General features: G+C 45.2%; 1 protein-coding gene across 1 annotated transcript in view; it reads left to right on the top strand.

Annotated features, from left to right (window-relative positions):
• Nucleotides 1-16,372, top strand: part of dhx36 (DEAH (Asp-Glu-Ala-His) box polypeptide 36) — a 79,626-nt gene extending 63,254 nt beyond the window's left edge. Inside the window, exons 19-25 of the mRNA XM_038815771.1 lie at nt 172-258; nt 2,931-3,014; nt 4,096-4,195; nt 4,310-4,400; nt 8,247-8,367; nt 14,066-14,218; nt 15,998-16,372. Coding sequence (XP_038671699.1) covers nt 172-258; nt 2,931-3,014; nt 4,096-4,195; nt 4,310-4,400; nt 8,247-8,367; nt 14,066-14,218; nt 15,998-16,171 — 810 coding nt within the window. The 3' untranslated portion in view covers nt 16,172-16,372. The remainder of the gene's footprint in view (nt 1-171; nt 259-2,930; nt 3,015-4,095; nt 4,196-4,309; nt 4,401-8,246; nt 8,368-14,065; nt 14,219-15,997) is intronic.
• The last annotated feature ends 3,977 nt before the right edge of the window (nt 16,373-20,349 follow it).

Here is a 20,349-nt window from a genome sequence, read left to right as displayed (position 1 = left end):
GAGGGAAATGGTAAAATATGCACTATTTCAGAGAGCTTTGATGTTTTGAGGGTGAAGGTTCTTTCTCTAACAGCATTGGATGGAGCAAGAAGTTTGCAAAAAGTTAAAAGTTTCTTCAGCGGCGAATATCTGCTGCCGGATTAACCTTACTGTCTTTTGTTCTGCTGGCAGGGTAAAGAGAAACTGGCAGATGCAAAACGCCGAGAATTGTCAAAGCAGTCTCGGAGTGACCATCTGACGGTGGTCAATGCGTTTAAGGTAGGTAATGCTTCAGTATACAACCCCAGAGAGTGCAAATGCTGAAAATGTGAAATAGAAATAGGAGCTGTTGACAACTCTCAGTACGCCGGTCAGCACCTCATGGGGTGAAATGCTGGGTCTCGTCTCTTTGCCAGAGGCCTGTGGAGCTCCAGTTCTTCCCTCTTTTTGTTTTTCAAAAAACGTTGTTAGTAATGTTGTCGTCTGAGCATCTCGTTTTGTACTTTTATGTAAAGTACAAGAAAGATTTACATTTTTACGACATCTTTTATGGCCTCAGGTGTCCCAAAACACTTTGCAGCCACGAAAGTACTTTTGAGATGTAGCCACTGTAGGAAATGTGCCAGTCAATTTGAACACAACAAGCTCCTGTGAGCAGCAATGTGATGATGACTGGGTCATCTGTTTAACGTGATGTTGGTTGAGAGTTAAATGTTGGCGAGGACGCTGGGGAAAACTCTCCTGCTTTTCACAGAATCCTCACAGTGCAGAAGGAGGCCATTCGGCCCATCGAATCTGCACCGACCCTTCGAATGAGCACTCTGCCCATTTACAAGTGTCCACCACTACTAATCCCATAACCTAACCTGTGCATCTGGACACTATGAGGGCAATTTAGCACAGGCAATCCACCTAATCCGCACATCTTTGGACTGTGGGAAGAATCCTGAGCACCCAGGAGAACGTACAATCTCCACACATTGAGGCCAGAATTGAACTTGTGTCCCTGACGCTGTGGTGCATCAGCGCTAACCACTGTGCCACCCACAGGATCTTTTGTGTTCACACGAAGTGCAGACAGGACCTTGGCTTAATATCACATCTGCAAAGACAGCACCTCCAACGTTGCTGCAATCCTGCAGCACTTCACCAGAAGGGTCAGTTTTAACTCTGTGCTCATCTGTCTGAAATGGGACTTCAAATGCTTCCCTTTCCATCTTTGAGGTAGGAGTGCAACCCACTGAGCCATGGCTAACACTATTCAATGTTAATGGGCACAGTAACATAGCAGAACATGTTTCCAAACTTTAGGAAAATGCGATGCAGGGTGCAGCAATGCTCTTACTCTATCTGTTTATAAACTGAAACGGTTTTGCTGGGGCAGTAGCTACAGTTGAATGCGGGAGAGGGGATTATCCTTTGTTTCTGACCAAAGAGTGCAAATCCCAATGAGATTTTTTCTTTTCCCTCAGTTTGGGCAATAAGGCCCAAAGTCAACCAGTTTCCAAAACCAGATTACCACAGCAGTCAGTTTCCTCACTAGCTTCAGTTCAGTTTTATATTCCATGGATTTATTTCCCTCTGTCACTTGGGGACTGCATTACTGGCGTCTGTTATTAAGGAGGTTAAAGCAGGGCACTTGGAAAGTATCAATGCTATCAGGCAGAGTCAACATGGTTTTGTGAAAGGGAAATTGTGTTTGACTAATTTATTGGAATTCTTTGAGGATAAAGTACAACCTGTGGCTGCCTTGCATTTAGATTCTTAGGAGGCATTTGACAAGGTGCCACACCAAAAGTTACTACACGGAAGGTGAGCTCACGGTCTAGCAGGCAACATATGAGCACGGATAGGGGATTGGTTTACAAACAGGAAACGCAGGAGGCGTAAGTGGGTCATTTTTGGGTTGACAAGTTGTGATCAGTAAATTGCTACAGAGATCAGTGCTATCCACTGAATTCCTATAGTACAGAAGATGGCCATTCTGCCCATCGAGTCTGCACCAACCCTCCAAAAGAGCACTCTGCATTGGCCCACTAACCCACCCATGCCCCGTCACCCCCGCGCATGGACAGCCCTCCTCACCTGTACACGGACTGTGGGAGGAAACCCACGCAGACCCTAGGAGAACGTGCAAACTCCAAGTGCTGAGGCCTCCATAATTTGTAATTTATATCACTGATTTGGATGAAAGAATCAAATGTATGGTTGCTAAATTTGCCGAAAACACAAAGAGAGAGGTTGGAAAGTATGTTGTGAAGAGGAAATGCATTTGCAAAGGCATATAGATTGGTTAAGTGGATGGGCAAAGATTTGACAGATGGAATATAATGTGGGCAAAATGTAAACTTGTCCACTTCGGCAGGAAGAATAGAACTCAGTATGTTTAAATGGAGAGACTACAGAACCCGAGGTACAGAAGAATCATGGCGTCCTCATTTAGAAGTTACAAAAAATTAGTATGCAGGTACAGCAAGTGATTAGGAAGACAAAGGGCCTGTTGTCATTTATTGCAAGGGGAATGAAATATAAAAGTAGGATCGTTTTGCCTGCAGTTGTGCAGGGTGTTTGTTGGTGAGACCATTTCTAGAGTACTGTGTACGATTTTGGTCTCCTTATTTAAGGAAGATTGTAAATGCGTTAGAAACAGTTCAGAGTTGAGGCTCCAATCCGATCAGCCATGATCTTATTGAACGGTGGGGCAGGCGCAATGGCCGAGTCCTCCTACCCACTTGGTAGGTTTGTATGTCCATTTTGTCTTGCTGTAGATGGCATTTCCACACAGCCAACATATTGGACCTTCCGTTTCTTTCAGAGGGGTGAGCATTGCTCTTTTGTGTATTTAACCTTCAAAAAGGTCGTTTTCTCGACTCTGATTTGCCATCGCCAATACCCACTTTCACAACCTTCCAGTGCATGTGATCTGATTGATTAAATGTTTCTGTTTTCAGGGCTGGGAAGAGGCGAAAAGGAGAGGTTTCAGGTCAGAGAAAGATTACTGTTGGGAATACTTCCTATCTCCAAACAATCTGCAGGTAACCAACCTGTGTAACAATCTTGTGATTTTCCTCTCGAACAGAGAGACTGTTGCATTAAGATTTATTTTAAGTGCTCAAAAGTCTGAGGGTTTGGTGAGAGTAGATGGGGAAGGGATGTTTCCATTGGTGGGTGGGCCAGTAACCAGAGGATCCTGATTTAAGGCAATCGTCAAAAAAAAAGACAGGAGGGAGATGAGAATTATTCCTATGAGCTGGAATGCACTGCCGGAGAGGATGGAGAAAGCAGTTCAGGAATAACTTTTGGATATAAGCTTGAAAGAAGTTAATTGGCGGAGTTAATTGGTCAGAGCATCAGGAAAGGGGCTAATTGGCTGGCTCTTTAAATGAGCTGACACTGGGGCAAGGGGCTGAATGGCCACTTCCTGTGCTGCTTGATTCTATAACTCTAAAATGGGCGGGGAGAACAGATGTCAAATCAGGTCAGAAACTGTTGGAAGGAACAATCAAAGCTTGGGTTTAAAATGGTATTTACAGGAACCGAGGGAGTTGGAAAAGAGGGTGAGATTTATGACTCCTGTTCCAGGGATCAGACACTCTGAACACCCAACTGGTTTTCTGTTGAACATAACTTTGAGACCGACATCAATAGATTTAAAAAATAATATATGGCAAAATACTGCGGAAATCTGAAATGAGAACAGAAAATGCTGGAAAAACTCAGCAGGTCTGACAGCATCAGTGGATAAAAAAACAGCGAACGCTTTTGAGTCCATTTGACACCTGTTCAATGTTTTTGTTGGGGAAGAGCATCGGGGGATGTGGAGCAAAGGCAGGAAAGTGCAGTTGTGGTACAGACAAGCCACGGACTGACGGAATGACAGAGCAGGTACTCAGTCCCGAATGACCTGTTGCTAATGTTCCTGCGAGATTTCACCTTGTTCTGCAGCGTGCTGATGTCTTGTTATCTGTATTGAACTTCTGGTCACTTCTGTGCCCAGTCTTTCGCTGTACCAGTTTCCATTGTGCGTCTGGGGTCCTTTACCAAGGTGGTGAAAGAAGGTCTCTGAGTGGTGGGGCAGTGTTCTGATATAGCCTTTTCCTTAATGTGTCCCCGCAGATGCTTCATAACATGAAAGCACAATTTGCCGAGCACCTGCTGGTGGCTGGTTTTGTCAGCAGCAAGAATCCCAAAGATCCCAAGGCAAATATAAATTCAGGTAATTAACGAAAGCAAAACCCATTTAAAATCTCAGCAGGGTTGAAGCCGTTTCTGATTTTTTTTTTGCTTTCCCCTTGCTGTTCTGGAAATAATGTGTGTTCTGTTCCAACAGACAACGAGAAGTTAATTAAAGCTGTGGTTTGTGCGGGCTTGTATCCGAAAGTGGCGAAAGTACGGCCAAGTTTCAGCAAGAAGAGAAAAATGTGAGAAAATTACTTTTTCATGAACAGTGCAATATGACAATGTGAACCTTAGTCATAAAGAAAAGATGGTCACTAACAAATCCAGCAGATATTTCAGCTAAAATGTCTTTACCCAGGGAGTGGCTAGAATCTGGATCTGACTACTACAAAATGTAGTTGAGGTGAAAAGCTTGGGTATCTTTAAGGGGAAGCTGGATAAGTACAGGAGAGATGGGGAAAATAAGAATGTGCTGAATGGGTGAGATACAGTAGTGATACGAGGCTTGTGTGGGACATATACAGGCAGAGAGGTTTTAGGCTGAATGGCTTCTCTTGTGCTGCAAATGCTAAGCAAAAAGAAGAATGCCACTGGGGTAACCAGGGGCTGGTTTAGCTCACTCGGCTAAATCGCTGGCTTTTAAAGCAGACCCAGCAGGCCAGCAGCACGGTTCGATTCCCGTACCAGCCTCCCCGACAGGCGCCGGAATGTGGCGACTACGGGCTTTTCACAGTAACTTCATTGAAGCCTACTCGTGACAATAAGCGATTTTCAATTCATTTCATTTTTCATTCTCAACCTGCTGTAACACCTCTGTCGCAAACGCCTGGAGACTTTGATTATGATTTGTGTCTATGAAGAAGTCCAGTCAGCTTATTTGACTTCAGTCTTCCAGATTTATGACCCTGCTAATTTTCTTATTGCATCTTTAAAGTTAACCTGAAAAAAATTGACGTCTCTTCTAAAGTGCAGCATCTCCAGCTGTGTCACATTCCCCTTAGCGCTGGGCTGAACTGTTCAGTCTTAGGCTGAAGCCCTGATGTCCAAATTCAACCTCTGACCCAGAGGTGATGTTGCGACTTGTTGAAATGGCAAATGAAATTCAGTCTGAAAAAGTGAGAGTTAATGCATTTGGAGAGGGCTAAGAAAGCAAGGGAATACTCTAAAAATGGGAAGCTATTGAGATGGGTTTGACAAAATGAGAGACCCTGGACTGCATGTCCACAGGCCTTGAAGGTGGCAGGACAGGTGGACAATGTGGGTCAAGAAAATACATGTAATGCTTTCCGTTATTGGGCAAGTATTGAATGCTAAATCCGAAATTTAATGATGGTTACATTACAGGAAGGACATACTTGCTTTGGAAAGCGTTCGGATGAGTTTGACACGAATGTTGCCAGGACTTGAAATTGTAGCCATGAGGAAATATTTTGTCGGCTGGGTTGTTTTCCTTAGAATATAGGAGGCTTGGGGGGGGGGCTAATTGAGGTGAACAAAATTATGAGGGGCCTAGACAGGGGAGACAAGAAAGACTTGTTTCCCGTTCTTGGTGGAGTCAGTTACCTGGAGGCATAGATTTAAGGTGATTAGTGAAAGGATTAGAGGGGACATGAGGGAAGCCTTTTTCACCCAGAGGGAGGTGGGTGTCTGAAATTCACCGCCGAGATTGTTTGATGTGGCTAAAATGCTCAACTCATTTAAGAGTATCTGGATCTACATCTGATATAATGTAACCTGCAAGGCTTTGGACCAGGTGCTGGAAAATGGGATTAAAATGAGCGGCTAGTTTCTTTTTTTCTATTGGCCGGCGCTGACAATTAGGACTGAATTAACTCTTTCTGCGCCGTAGTCTTTCTATGGTTCTACACTAAACAGCCAGTTGATTCTTAGTGGATCCGATTTGTTTGCTCCATCAAATTAATGTCTATTAGTGAGACATAAAATGTGGAAACCCTCATCCCCACCCCAATGGACTTTGGCTTGCTGCTGTCCAGCTAGACGGCCCACCTGCGATATAAAACATGTTAGATGACTGACTGTACAAATATGTGCAGTGAAGCTGTTGATTAATCCCTTGATCGTAGTATATCTTTGAAAGCCAGTGTTTGAGTTTTGTTATTTGCTTTCGGAAAATAGAAATTTGAATAGTTGTTCAACGTGTTGCTTTAATTGCCAGGTATTTATCAGTGTTTATCTCATCTCAAGGGGCTGGTTTAGCACACTGGGCTAAATCGCTGGCTTTTACAGCAGACCAAGCAGGCTAGCAGCACGGTTCGATTCCCGTACCAGCCTCCCCAAACAGGCGCCGGAATGTGGCGACCAGGGGCTTTTCACAGTAACTTCATTGAAGCCTACTCGTGACAATTTTTTTCATTTTTTTTTCATCTACTTGTTTAGAATGTTTAGGTTCATTGAAATGAAACGCGAACGAACCAGAAACAGAATAAATGCAATTCGAGCTGCTTAGGACGTTTGAGTGTTATTTTCCAGCTGGTGATTTTGAGTGCTCAGTTTTCCAGGGTTGTCTGTTGGTCAGTTTCCCCTGTTGCTGGAGTCCCTTCAGTTCTCAGATACAGCACTAGATGGAGTGCAAAAATTATGAACTTGTCCAACTTGCCTGTCCTCTGGAATATCCGCTGGACAAGAGAGCAAGCTGTGATCCTCACAGTTCCTGCTGGAGGAGAATGCTTCCCGTTTTCCTGTCTCCCCATGAAGGCTGCTCTTAATGCTCCTGTTGGAGTTAAACACACTGATTACTCTCAGGGTAGCTCACACAAATTGCTAATCTCTATGATTGATGACGGCCCATTTTACATTGATGAGAAAAGTGTCAAAATCCTTCCTTATCTCTTGGACATCTGCTTTCAAGTATTTGCAAACATGAGCGTGCAGACGTAATCTTTCACGTGTATTCTCACGCACATCGGTGTGTGTATCCATGCAGTCTCACATTCAAATGCAGTTATATAATCATACACGATGCTCACTGTCACACTCCAGAAAAGTTCAGATGACATCAACCAGGGACCCTGCCTATTTTTTTACCTCCTGTCCCCAGGTCAGCTCGTAGAGACCAACACTTAACTCACTCAGCAGAGATGGGGAAGGGAATCCCTGGCCTGAAAGGTACCCTGGTCACAAAATTAGACCATTTACTCTTCATTAGTACTACGTCGGGTGGGAAGCAAATTACAGCTGGTAGTTCCTCCACTCTTGAGATTGATCAATAGGTAAGGTAAAGTCGCCATAGTCCCAGATGACCATGGGGGGGTAGGTAGGGGGGGGGGGGGGGGGGGGGGGGTTAGGTAGAGGGGGGAGTGGGGGGGTAGGAAGGGGAGAGGAGGAGGGGGGGGGGGGGAGGAGGCGCTGCCTGGTGGAGGTTTAACCTGAGGGTCACCACATCTCAGATGAGAGGCAAGATTGAGAAGGTGGGACCCTCATGAATAATCTCAGTGGGAATTGAACCCGCGCCGCTGGCCTCGCTCTGCATCACAAACCAGCTGTCTAGCCAAGTGAGCTAAACCGGCCCCCACGGGGTGATCAGTACCAAGCAATGAAAGACATTTTCCTTTTCGACATACACAGAAAATGATTTGGTAAAAAGAGGCAGAAACTTTTAAGCACCAAAATAAAAGTAAAACACTGTGGATGCTGGAAACCTGAAATAAAAACAGAAAATGCTGGAAAACCCCAGGAGGTCTGTGCAGCGAGAAAAAGTGGACTCGAAATGTCAACTCTCTATCTCACTCTCCAGAGATGCTGCAAAACCTGCTGGGATTTTTCCAGCATTCTGAGTTTTTATTCTATGTTAGAAATATTTAAGATTCCATGGCATTATTTCACGATCCTCTTGCTCTCCACTGTGATGTCGAAGGGATGCAATCCCCGGCGAAACAAAGCGATCTCTCAGCACTTGCGATTGTTCCACCGAAGCTATTGTTGGCCATTGGGTGCCACGTCATCCTCCCATCCCAAAAGAAATTCAGCCCCAGCATTGTCAGGAGGTCGTATTCCATTACTCTGGGAAGAACTTTAACTAGACTCCTTGCATCTCACTAACTCGGTGGGCCTCTCCTTTGTACTTTCAGGGCTAAAGTCTTCACCAAGTCAGATGGAAGAGTCAACATTCACCCAAAATCTGTGAATGCCGAAGAGGGTGAATATGAGCACAACTGGTTAATCTATCATTTGAAGATGCGGACGAGCAGTGTAAGTGTTTCTATAAAGGCCTTCCTCTCTGCTGGTCTAAATCACTCAGCTGTTACAGTGAGACAATTCCGCAACCTGTCGCTCCTCCTGGGGAGTGGTCCTTCCTGAAACCCCAGCCTGTGATATTCCCGTCTGTTGCTTTCAACAGGACTGTGAGAGCAGCATTTTGATTGTCTCCCACGGTGCACTTTTAGGAACTGGATTGTGATGGTTTTAGTGAAATATTCATTGTTCCAAAACTATTGGATTCAAACTACATTTGGAAATATCATTTTTTTAATATAAATTTAGAGTACCCAATTATTTTTTTTTCAATTAAGGAGCAATTGAGTGTGACCAGTCCGCCTACCATGCGCACGTTTGGGTTGTGGGGACGAAACCCACGCAAACATGGGAAGAATGTGCAAACTCCACACGGATAGTGACCCAGAGCCGGGATCGAACCTGGGACCTCGGCATCGTAGACAGCAGTGCTAACCACTGTGCTACCATGCTGCCCGATGTGGAAATATCATGACTGCAGAAGTCCCAACTCCTGGCTTTCTATCTCTCGTACCCTCGTCTCTTCTTAAAGAGGTTTTTAGAGCTGTAACATCAGCCGCAAGGGGAGGGCCGTGTTACTGGGCTTGATGATAGCATTCTCCTCTCTCACGTTTTTAAAAATTCCTTCATGGGAAGTAGGTGTTGCAGGCTGGGCCAGCATTCATTGCTCATCCCTAGTTCCCCTCGGGGGCAGTTAAAAGTCAGCCACATTGCTGTGGATCTGGAGTCACATGTAGGCCAGACCAGGTAAGGGCGGCAGATTTCCTTTAGTGAAGCAGATGGGTTTATATGACATTCAACAATGGTTTAATTAGACTTCTAATTCCAGATTTCTATTGAATTCAAATTTCACCATCTGCAGTGGCGGGATTTGAACCTGGGTCTCCAGGTGACTCAGATAGCATTACTAGTCAGGTGACAATACCACTACGCCACCGCCGGATGATATTAGTTCAAACCCGAGTACAGAGACTTGAGTGCAGAGCATAGACACATCCCCAGTGCAGTGCTGAGGGAGTACCACACTGTTGTGCCCTCTTTTGATGAGACGCTAAACTGAGACTGTACTCTTGTGCACTATTTTAAAGGACAAGGGAGTTCTTAGTGTCCTGGCCAACATTCATCCCTCAACTAATATCACTGAAACAGATTTTCCAGCCATTATCACCATTTCTCTTTTTTAGAATTTGCTATATAGATTGATAGCCACATTTCCCTGTATTACATCATTTCAGATGTACTTCTTTGACAGTAAAGTTAAGTGCTTTGGGTTGTGAAAAACACTTCCAAAAAAACACTTCCAAATACAGATGGAGGGTGAGAAAGTAAATACAGATGGAGGGTGAGAAAGTAAAATCAAATACTAGTGTTTTGTGTTTAAACAAAGGAGATTACAAGGGGATGAGAGAAGAACTAGCTAAGGTAGACTGGGAGCTAAGACTTTATGGTGGAACAGTTGAGGAATAGTGGAGAACCTTCCAAGCGATTTTTCACAGTGCTCAGCAAAGGTTTATACCAACAAAAAGGAAGGACGGAAGAAAGAGAGAAAATCGACCGTGGATATCTAAGGAAATAAGGGAGAGTATCAAATTGAAGGAAAAAGCATATAAAGTGGCAAAGATTGCTGGGAGATTAGAGGACTGGGAAATCTTTAGGGGGCAACAGAAAGCTACTAAAAAAGCTATAAAGAAGAGTAAGATAGAGTATGAGAGTAAACTTGCTCAGAATATAAAAACATACAGTAAAAGTTTTTACAAATATATAAGACAAAAAAGAGTGGCTAAGGTAAATATTGGTCCTTTAGAGGATGAGAAGGGAGTTTTAATAATGGGAAATGAGGAAATGGCTGAGGAACTGAACAGGTTTTTTGGGTCGGTCTTCACAGTGGAAGACACAAATAACATGCCAGCGACTGATAGAAATGAGGCTATGACAGGTGAGGACCTTGAGAGGATTGTTATCACTAAGGAGGGAGTGATGGGCAAGCTAATGGGGCTAAAGGTAGACAAGTCTCCTGGCCCTGATGGAATGCATCCCAGAGTGCTAAAAGAGATGGCTAGGGAAATTGCAGATGCACTAGTGATAATTTACCGAAATTCACTAGACTCTGGGGTGGTCCCGGTGGATTGGAAATTAGCAAACGTGACGCCACTGTTTAAAAAAGGAGGTAGGCAGAAAGCAGGAAATTATAGGCCAGTGAGCTTAACTTCGGTAGTAGGGAAGATGCTGGAATCTATCATCAAGGAAGAAATTGCGAGGCATCTGGATAGAAATTGTCCCATTGGGCAGACGCAGCATGGGTTCGTAAAAGGCAGGTCATGCCTAACTAATTTAGTGGAATTTTTTGAGGACATTACCAGTCCAGTAGATAACGGGGAGCCGATGGATGTGGTATATCTGGATTTCCAGAAAGCCTTTGACAAGGTGCCACACAAAAGGTTGCTGCATAAGATAAAGATGCATGGCATTAAGGGTAAAGTAGTAGCATGGATAGAGGATTGGTTAATTAATAGAAAGCAAAGAGTTGGGATAAATGGGTGTTTCTCTGGTTGGCAATCAGTAGCTAGTGGTGTCCCTCAGGGATCCGTGTTGGGCCCACAATTGTTCACAATTTACATAGATGATTTGAAGTTGGGGACCAAGGGCAATATGTCCAAGTTTGCAGATGACACTAAGATGAGTGGTAAAGCGAAAAGTGCAGAGGATACTGGAAGTCTGCAGAGGGATTTGGATAGGTTAAGTGAATGGGCTCTGGTCTGGCAGATGGAATACAATGTTGACAAATGTGAGGTTATCCATTTTGGTAGGAATAACAGCAAACGGGATTATTATTTAAACGATAAAATATTAAAGCATGCCGCTGTTCAGAGAGACTTGGGTGTGCTAGTGCATGAGTCACAGAAGGTTGGTTTACAAGTGCAACAGGTGATTAAGAAGGCAAATGGAATTTTGTCCTTCATTGCTAGAGGGATGGAGTTTAAGACTAGGGAGGTTATGTTGCAATTGTATACAGTGTTAGTACAGCCACACCTGGAGTATTGTGTTCAGTTTTGGTCTCCTTACTTGAGAAAGGACGTACTGGCGCTGGAGGGTGTGCAGAGGAGATTCACTAGGTTAATCCCAGAGCTGAAGGGGTTGGATTATGAGGAGAGGTTGAGTAGACTGGGACTGTACTCGTTGGAATTTAGAAGGATGAGGGGGGATCTTATAGAAACATTTAAAATTATGAAGGGAATAGATAGGATAGATGCGGGCAGGTTGTTTCCACTGGCGGGTGACAGCAGAACTAGGGGACATAGCCTCAAAATAAGGGGAAGTAGATTTAGGACTGAGTTTAGGAGGAACTTCTTCACCCAAAGGGTTGTGAATCTATGGAATTCCTTGCCCAGTGAAGCAGTTGAGGCTCCTTCATTACATGTTTTTAAGGTAAAGATAGATAGTTTTTTGAAGAATAAAGGGATTAAGGGTTATGGTGTTCGGGCCAGAAAGTGGAGCTGAGTCCACAAAAGATCAGCCATGATCTAATTGAATGGCGGAGCAGGCTCGAGGGGCCAGATGGCCTACTCCTGCTCCTAGTTCTTATGTTCTTACGTAAAAGTAAGTTGTTCGTCCCGAGGTGGGTAGATGGCAGGATCCCTGGCCTTTGGATCACTCTGGGTAGTGTTTCCAGAATACAGTGTATTTCGTTCAAGCCTAAACGTTCTTTCTTTGGGAATATTGAGAGAACGTTGGGTGCCTGGGGGACGGTTTGTCCTTTTGGACACACATCGCCCTCCCTTCTGCTCCATTGCAAACTTTGAAGTAAAACCCTGAGTGTCTACATTGAGCATGATCAGGGGACATTTATTACTAATCTGTTTGATGCACACCTCATTCCTACGGTTTTCGCAACTCATAGAACCCCTACAGTGCAGAAGGAGGCCATTAAGCCCATCAAGTTTGCACCGACCCTTCGAAAGACTACCCTACCTAGGCCCAATCCCCCACCCTATTCCTGCAACTCCACCCTAAGGGAGCAATTTAGCATGGTTAATTCACCTAACTTGCACATCTTTGGGCTGTGGGAGGAAAACGAAACACCCAGAGAAAACACAGGCAGACACGGGGACAGTGTACCAACTCCACACAGTCACTTGAGGCCGGAATTGAACCGGAGTCCCTGCGTTGTAAGGCAGCAATGCGAACCACTGTACCACCTAGCCGCCCCCTCAACAAAGAAAAGCACAGGAACAGGCTCTTCGGCCCTCCAAGCCTGCGCCGACCATACTGCCCGTTTAACCTAAAACCTTCTGCACTTCCAGGATCCGTATTCCTCTGATCCCATCCTATTTGTGTATTTGTTAAGACGAACCTTAAACCTCACTATCTGCTTCCACCACCACCTCCGACAGCGTGTTCCAGGCACGCACTACCCTCTGTGTAAAAAAAAAAAAAAAACTTCTCTCTCACATCTTCTCTAAACTTTGCCTCTCTCTCTTAAACCTATGTCCCCGAGTAATTGACACTTCCGCTCTGGGAAAAAAAACCTCTGACTATCCACTCTGTCTATGCCCCTCATAATTTTGTAGACGTCTTTCAGTCGCCCCTCAACCTCCGTCGTTCCAGTGAGAACAAACCGAGTTTATCCAACCCCTCCTCATAGCTAATGCCCTCCTTAGCAGCCACCATTCTGGTAAACCTTTTCTCTACCCTCCATATCCTTCTGGTGATGCAGCAACCAGAATTGGCCTAACTAAGGTTCTGTACAGCTGGAGTATGACTTGCCAATTTTGATACACTCTACCCCTGCCGATGAAGGTAAGCATGCCTTCTTGACTACCTTCTCCACCTGCGTTGCCACTTACAGTGACCTGTGGACATGTACACCCAGATTTCTCTGCCTGTCAATACTCTTAAGGGTTCTGCCATTTACTATATATTTCCCACCTGGTATTAGACCTTCCAAAGTGCATTACCTCATATTTATCCGGATTAAACTCCATCTGCCATCTCACCGCCCAAGTTTCCAACCGATTTGTATCCTGCTGTATCCTCTGACAGTCCTCATATCGCATGGTTGGTCTACTTTGAATTAACACACACTCGGGTATGAAATCGGTTATGGACCATAAGGCGAAATGGGAGATAGCGAATCAGCTGCTCATTTTACTCTGAGCCCAATATTATTTTTTTAACTTGGTTGACTTCAATAGGGAAGAAAATTGAGTGGGTGTAAAATGGAATGCTGACACACCAGCACCTGATTTTTGCTACCCACATGCACCCCCCCCCCCCCCCCCCCCCCTCCTCACACAACTGATTTTCCCTCGCCTCATAGTAGGCAAGAATTTTAAATTAAAAGACAAAAGAACATGAGGGGTCTGCAGCTCGGAGCGGGCGGTGCTGCCCTGGGGCAATCTACCCAAGGGGTGCACCCACCATAGGTTTTCCTAATTGCTATTGAATGGCGACTGCCCAATCTCCAGTGGGGATATTTACACTGAATTTCTTCCAGTCCTTGCCCGATCTCACTGCGCCTTTAAAACCAGAATGCATCTGATCACCTGGTTCTCAATGCGCAGTTACGTGGTAGCCGGTCATTGCGCGGGTCTTCCTCATCTATACTGTTGCTGGCCTGTACTTATTTGAGAACCTTGATACCTTGACTGTTTTACAGATCTACCTGTATGACTGCACCGAGGTCTCCCCTTACTCCTTGCTGTTCTTTGGAGGAGATATCTCGATACAGAAGGAACAGGGCCAGGAGACCATCTCTGTGGATGAATGGATTGTGTTCCAGTCGCCATCCAGAATAGCCCATTTAGTAAAGGTAAAAAAACAAAATTGGGAGTTGTATTGTGACAATAGTTTGAAATGTATCCAGTCCAGTTTTGAAGTTGACACCCAACTTGCAACTTTGAAATGAAAATCGCTTATTGTCACGAGTAGGCTTCAATGAAGTTACTGTGAAACGCCCCTAGTTGCCACATTCCGGCGCCTGTTCGGGGAGGCTGGTACAGGAATTGAACCATGCTGCTGGGCTGCCTTGGTCTGCTTTGAAAACTAGTGATTCAGCCCTGTGTGCTAAACCAGCCCCTGGATGAGGGAGTGTATTCCAGATTTCCACTAACCTAGTGTGAAAAAGTGCTCCCCTTTAAATGGCATGGCTCTAATTTTAAAGTTAATGGTCCCTTTGTTCAGGATTCCCTCCACCAGAGGGTATAACATCTCTATCATTGGAAATGCCTCAACTTGGTCTTCAATATTCTCAGAAATCTCACCTATATTGATTGATCTTTGTAAATTGACACTTTTAGCCTCCGTATCATGCCAGGGAATCTGCTTCACACCTTCCAAGGCCAATATATCCTTGTGGGGAGGTGCGGTGAACGCAGTGATTCACTAGAAATAATAACAGACGACAGCATTGTTTCTGTGACAGCCTCAGAAAAACACTGCTTTATATCAATTAAATTGTACTTATCCCTGAAGTGTGAAACAGTGAGACGTATAGACATACTGTACAAATGGGTAATCACATCCCTCATTAACTTATCAAAGTCCCAATTGAGTTGATTAGTGCATGTCAGCCTAATTATAGCCTTTGCAATCTGATCATAAGTTGTGGGCTGTGAGTCTGATACGAATCCTCAAGCTCGCTGTTAGTTCAAAATTGACTCTCTCAATTTGACTTGGCAGTTTATAGGTTACGGTCGGAGTTGAGTGTTTTAGTCAGGGCCACCGTGATTGCACTCGTTGCATTCTGTCTTCATTTCAGTGGGTTACTGGAGTTTTCCTGGGGTCATGGGGAATTGCACCACGGTTTTCCTTTTGTGGAAACCAAAATCCTGAAAGATTGACGGTGATTCAAGGACAGGGAAAAATTGCAGCTGCTGGCATACCGAACAGACCGGCTTTAGGCGAGCCAGTCACATACAGTTACTTTAATTCAAGCTGTTTCACAATGTGACTTGTTTGAGAGCTGGCTCTTGAAAAATGAAATGAAATAAAAATGAATCTCATCTTCAGATGAGATGCTCAGTGTCTGTGCCCCGCATTGATTGATCGATCATTCTTCACAAATGTAGCGTCAGTAAGTGTCTGAGTGTCACCTCCCAAGCCCACCTCGGCCCTCACTTTCACACACGTGCTTCCTTGCAATGGGTCCCTGGATAGTGATGAAGATTTGGGTTTTTTGCCTCACGAGTTGACTCTTTGCCCGGTGACTGATTGTCGCATTTGCAACACTGCAGTCATTTGAGACCTTGTTTCACAACTGATTGCGTCTGTTTAGCTCAGTAGCACAGCCATTTAGCCACTGAACGTCAAGACCACGCGGCCGTTATCTTAGCAAGCAGCACGTGGGTGAAATCGCACAAACCTAATTATCCAACTCTTTTCAGGATTGTCTGGAATGTCTTTAGTTCTTAAGTTCGCAATTGCATCTTGTGAAGGAAAAGCTGGTCCAACACGACCTCTTCTGGCCCAAGTGCAGTTGCAGGTGTAGTCAGATCTCTAGATAAAGGTTTGCTGGTTGTTGAGGGCTTCCACTATGTCATATGCTGCACTTGCCATGTGTATTCATGCTGAGGTCTTTCCCTCACCGCAGGATCTAAAGAAGGAACTGGACGCCCTTCTGCAAGATAAAATTAAGAAGCCCCGACCCGTGGATTGGAATAATCGATCGAAAGACTGTGCTGTCCTTTCAGCCATCATAGACTTAATAACCACGCAAGACAACGCCAGCGCGAAGAACTACACACCCCGATTCCAGAGCTACTGAAGTTACAATACCTGATTTTCTAGAGGGGTTCAGGCTGAGCTTGAAACACTTTATTGTGGCTCACAAGTGCAGAGTTGTTTTGTGTCATTGACGTTTTTTTGGCTAACTGAACAGAGGTTTTGGAAAATATGCCTGAGGGTCTCATTGGTAAGATTGCATCGGCCTGTGCAAATAGAATAAAATGCCTGATGTGTTTGAAAAGTGTAGCTACATTCTGCCTCGGAGTGTAGAAGGGGGTGTGGGTGTGACACCTTGATGATCTCGGGACAGTTCTGCTGAATAGCTTTGTCCTCCGTTTATTATCCTCCTGAATAAAACACTGCTTTCTAATTCTAGGTTGTAATGGGAAGCGTGCCCCATCCCCCCCTCCATCCTGGAAAAGTTCAGAGGTTAGAATTTTAGATTGAAATGAGGGAAATAAATTAGTCAGAACAGGGAATGCACTCAAACCTTACAGTGTCGAGGGTAATATTTACGTGGGAACCCCTTATTGGAACCCTGCGTCGAGCCAAAATTTTACCCGAGACATTAACCCTTCCTCTCTCTTCCCAGATGTTGGTGCAGCTGCCGTCTGCTTCCAGCACCCGCAGTCCTTTTCAATTTCTCTTCTGTTTGCAGCCTGTTAATTTTGGAATACTTTAAAATTAGGGCACTTCCTTTGTGGTGGTGGTGGGGGGAGGCGGAGGAGGAGAGAGAGAGAGCCTCGAGCCATTTGTTAATTTAGCACTGATCCCGGCTGAAGCAGTAGTGCCCCACATGGTTCTGCTTCAGTACTTAATTTAACCCTTGTTTAAAAACAAAATGACAAACCCAAAGCACTGAGTCTTGGTATAGTTGGAAGTAAAAATGGCCAGTGGCTGCTCCCCTCTGTCGCATCCAGAATTCCAAGGGGAAAATCAGAGGGGCCGGTCATCCTTCATCATTTGGCCTTGGTCACGTTTGCTGCATTATCCGGAAGCTCCCCTCTTGTGGGTTGCCGCTAACTGAAACCACGGGTGGTAATTTTAACAGAACTCTCCGAAGAGGAATCCCAAATGACCCAGTGAAATATCAATTTTCGCTGCCATTCACCCCCCCCCCCCCCCCCCCCCCCGCCCCGCCCATTAGTTTGACAGTGAAGTTGAGCCGGGGGGGGAGGAAACCAGCATCCAGCATTGTTATGACGGCCAGCGTAGCTTCAAATTAACCCCCCCCCCCCCCCCCCCCCCCGGTGGTTCAGTTGCCTGGTATTTGTGAGGTCCATGTCCCTGGGCCTAAAGAAAGCAGTATGTGACCATTTAGGCCCCTTGAGGCTAGCCTGCCACTCCACAGGACCACAGCAATAACTCCATATGCTCACCTTTGCCCCATAGCCCTTAACGGGGTTCGTTAACAAAAATCGTATCTGTCTCGGGTTTAAAATTAAAAGATCTGGCGTCAATTTCCACACTTCTACCCTCTGCGCGTGGGAGTGTTTCCTAATTTTGCGCCTGAAAGTCCTGGCCCAAATCTGCGGACTAAATGTTCCCTAATCCTGTGCTCCCAGTCATTGGAAATAATTTATTTCTCTCAACTCTTACCTGCTCCCCTTAACATCCTTAAAACTTTGGGATTAACCCTACCCTTCTACATTTCAAGGAATACAACCCCAGAATGTGCAGTCTTTCCTGGCAACTTAACACTTGAAGTTTTAAAGACTTTCTTTTATTCAGTTTGGATTTCGCCTCCATTTCCCTGTGCTAAATGTTTCCCTTTGTGACGACCTACCTTGCCTGTCGATTTTATTTATTCACTCATGCGATGTGGGCGTCGCTGGTTAGGCCAGCATTTATTGCCCCATCCCCAGTTGTCTTTGAAAAGGTGGTGGTCGGGCAGCACAGTGGCGCAGTGGTTAGCACTGGGACTGCGGCACTGAGGATCCGGGTTCGAATCCCGGCTCTGGGTCACTGTCCGTGTGGAGTTTGCACATTCTCCCCGTGTCTGTGTGGGTTTCACCCCCACAACCCAAAAATGTGCAGGTTAGGTGGATTGGCCACGCTAAATTGCCCGTTAATTGGAAAAAAAGGTCATTGGGGACTCTAAATTTATTTTAAAAAAGAAAAAGTGGTGGTGAGCTGCCTCCTTGAACTGCTGTAGTCTACGTGGGCCTTACCTTGCCATTGGCCCCAGCAGGCAGCAATTCAGATCGCAGTGGCCTTAGTGCGATCATTTGTAGAGCACCAGCATTGCCAAGGAACATCACAGAAGTCACAGCTCAAGTGGCCTCTCTTCAATGTGCCATAATGTGTGGGGATTGGCTACATGATGCAACGGTTAGATTCATCATGGATCCCCTGCTGCTAGTGCTGCTTTTGAGTCCACCAGTGCATATCATGGACTTGTGAGCAAATGCCATGTAAAACAAGCAAATTCCCACATTCCAACCCAAGACGTGAGCACATAATCTAGGCTAGTTCTGCGGTGTTTTGTGAGGTGTGTCATTGTCAGAGATCAGGTGTTAATCTGCCTGTGATTCAGTGGGACATTAAAGATCCCATTATTCAAAGAGAGTTAAAGGTTTTCCCAGTGCCCTTGTTCAACGTCCTTCCCTGAAACAACATTGCCAGAAAGAGAGTTAACAGGTTCTTCACCTTATGATGTCCACAAAATGGCTGATGAAAATACCCATATCGTAGTTAGTTGGTTCACAATTCTAGCCATTCAGAATGTTTCTGAGAGAAATTGAGGTGTTATGAAAAAGCAAGTCTTGCACTCGGTTGACATTTAAGCACTTCCCCCGATGTTAATGCATCGAGTATCTTTGCCTGGCTATTGTGCAGAAATTAACATTGACCTTGTGTTTCAGCTGACCAGGCTCTAACTGGGGATTGGCCCCGATCTACTTTGCCATCATTTTTATCGTATTGACAATGTATCGCTGCTTCTAGTCTATCTGGCAGGCAGTCTATGGGGAGTCGAGAGAGGTTGAAGCTGTTGAAGCGAAACTCTTTATCGGACATCAGACAGATCATTAATGGGCTTCAAGCCTCACTCCCCAATGCATTATGAAATAGGGGTCAATCCTAGTTACCTCAAAGGCGCATGCAATGCCAAGTCACTTGATCATGACCCAAAAGAATGACAAAGCCCTCCTCGGCCTTTTGGTGAGCGTTATAACCGAGTATGAAACTTGCCTTCCAAAGGAAAAGGCGCAAGATCTCGGCCGAAGACCCGAGAAGTTTCCATTAGAATTCTGATTTCTGGGCAGTTGGCTCGTTTCAGCAACTCTGTGCCCTCTGCATGAGTTCAGCCGGCATATCAACGAGCTGTACCCAATGGGTATGAATGCCGGCAAAAAAGCAATGAATTGCTCCAAATCCCCTCTTCGTATTGAGGGAAGCCCTGCATGTTGGGCAAAATAAAGGACAAACGTTTGTTGGTGGGTGTCGTCTTCAGGCCCGGAGGGAAAGAGAGGCAAATTAAGCAGCAATGTCGAGGAAGATTATTGGACTAAGGTCGTACATTAAATGCTAATCTGCCCATGTACCCATGTCCGTGAGATGTTGAGACCATTGAAGTTGCAGTCTGCTACACAGTGTTGGTTTGGGTGTTGCCAGCAGACCCCAGTGCCCTCCCTGTCATGCTGTAGTCGTAATCATTCCTGTTACGTCGATGAGATACACGATGCTTTCCTTTGAGATGTTCTGGCTTGAATTTTGTCGTTTATGTTTTGTAGACCGTATTTATTTCTGTGACCGTTACTAAGCTGCAATGGCTGTTCTTTTTACATAGTCCAAGAATTTGTATTTCTTTTCCCCATTAAAGTCCTTACCGTACCAAAAACCGCTCTCTCTGTTTCTTGCTGCCGTCACTTCCCCCGTGAGCCGCCTGTGTGTGTGTGAAATAACCAGGGGAGGTGCTGACGGGAATGTTGCAGACGATTCAAGGTCAGTGGGCGGGGCACATGACAATTGGTTTCCTTGCATTCGTTAAAGTAGAAAACGAGATTGGTTTTTTTGTCCCCTGAATTACTAGATCTTGTGCTTGGCAAGGATGAAAAATATTTTGGTGTTGGATGCGGATTGTGGTCAAATGAGACACTGAGATTGCAGGATACAAAATAGTACAAATGCTGGAAATCTGAAAATGAAAACAGGACAAGGCAGCATCTGGCTGCAAGATGTTGGGAGTCGCCTTCGAGCTCCCAGCATCAGATGGGA

Source organism: Scyliorhinus canicula, chromosome 13 (assembly GCF_902713615.1).
Source record: "Scyliorhinus canicula chromosome 13, sScyCan1.1, whole genome shotgun sequence".
Taxonomy (NCBI): domain Eukaryota; kingdom Metazoa; phylum Chordata; class Chondrichthyes; order Carcharhiniformes; family Scyliorhinidae; genus Scyliorhinus; species Scyliorhinus canicula.
This window is presented reverse-complemented; position numbering and strand designations above follow the sequence as displayed.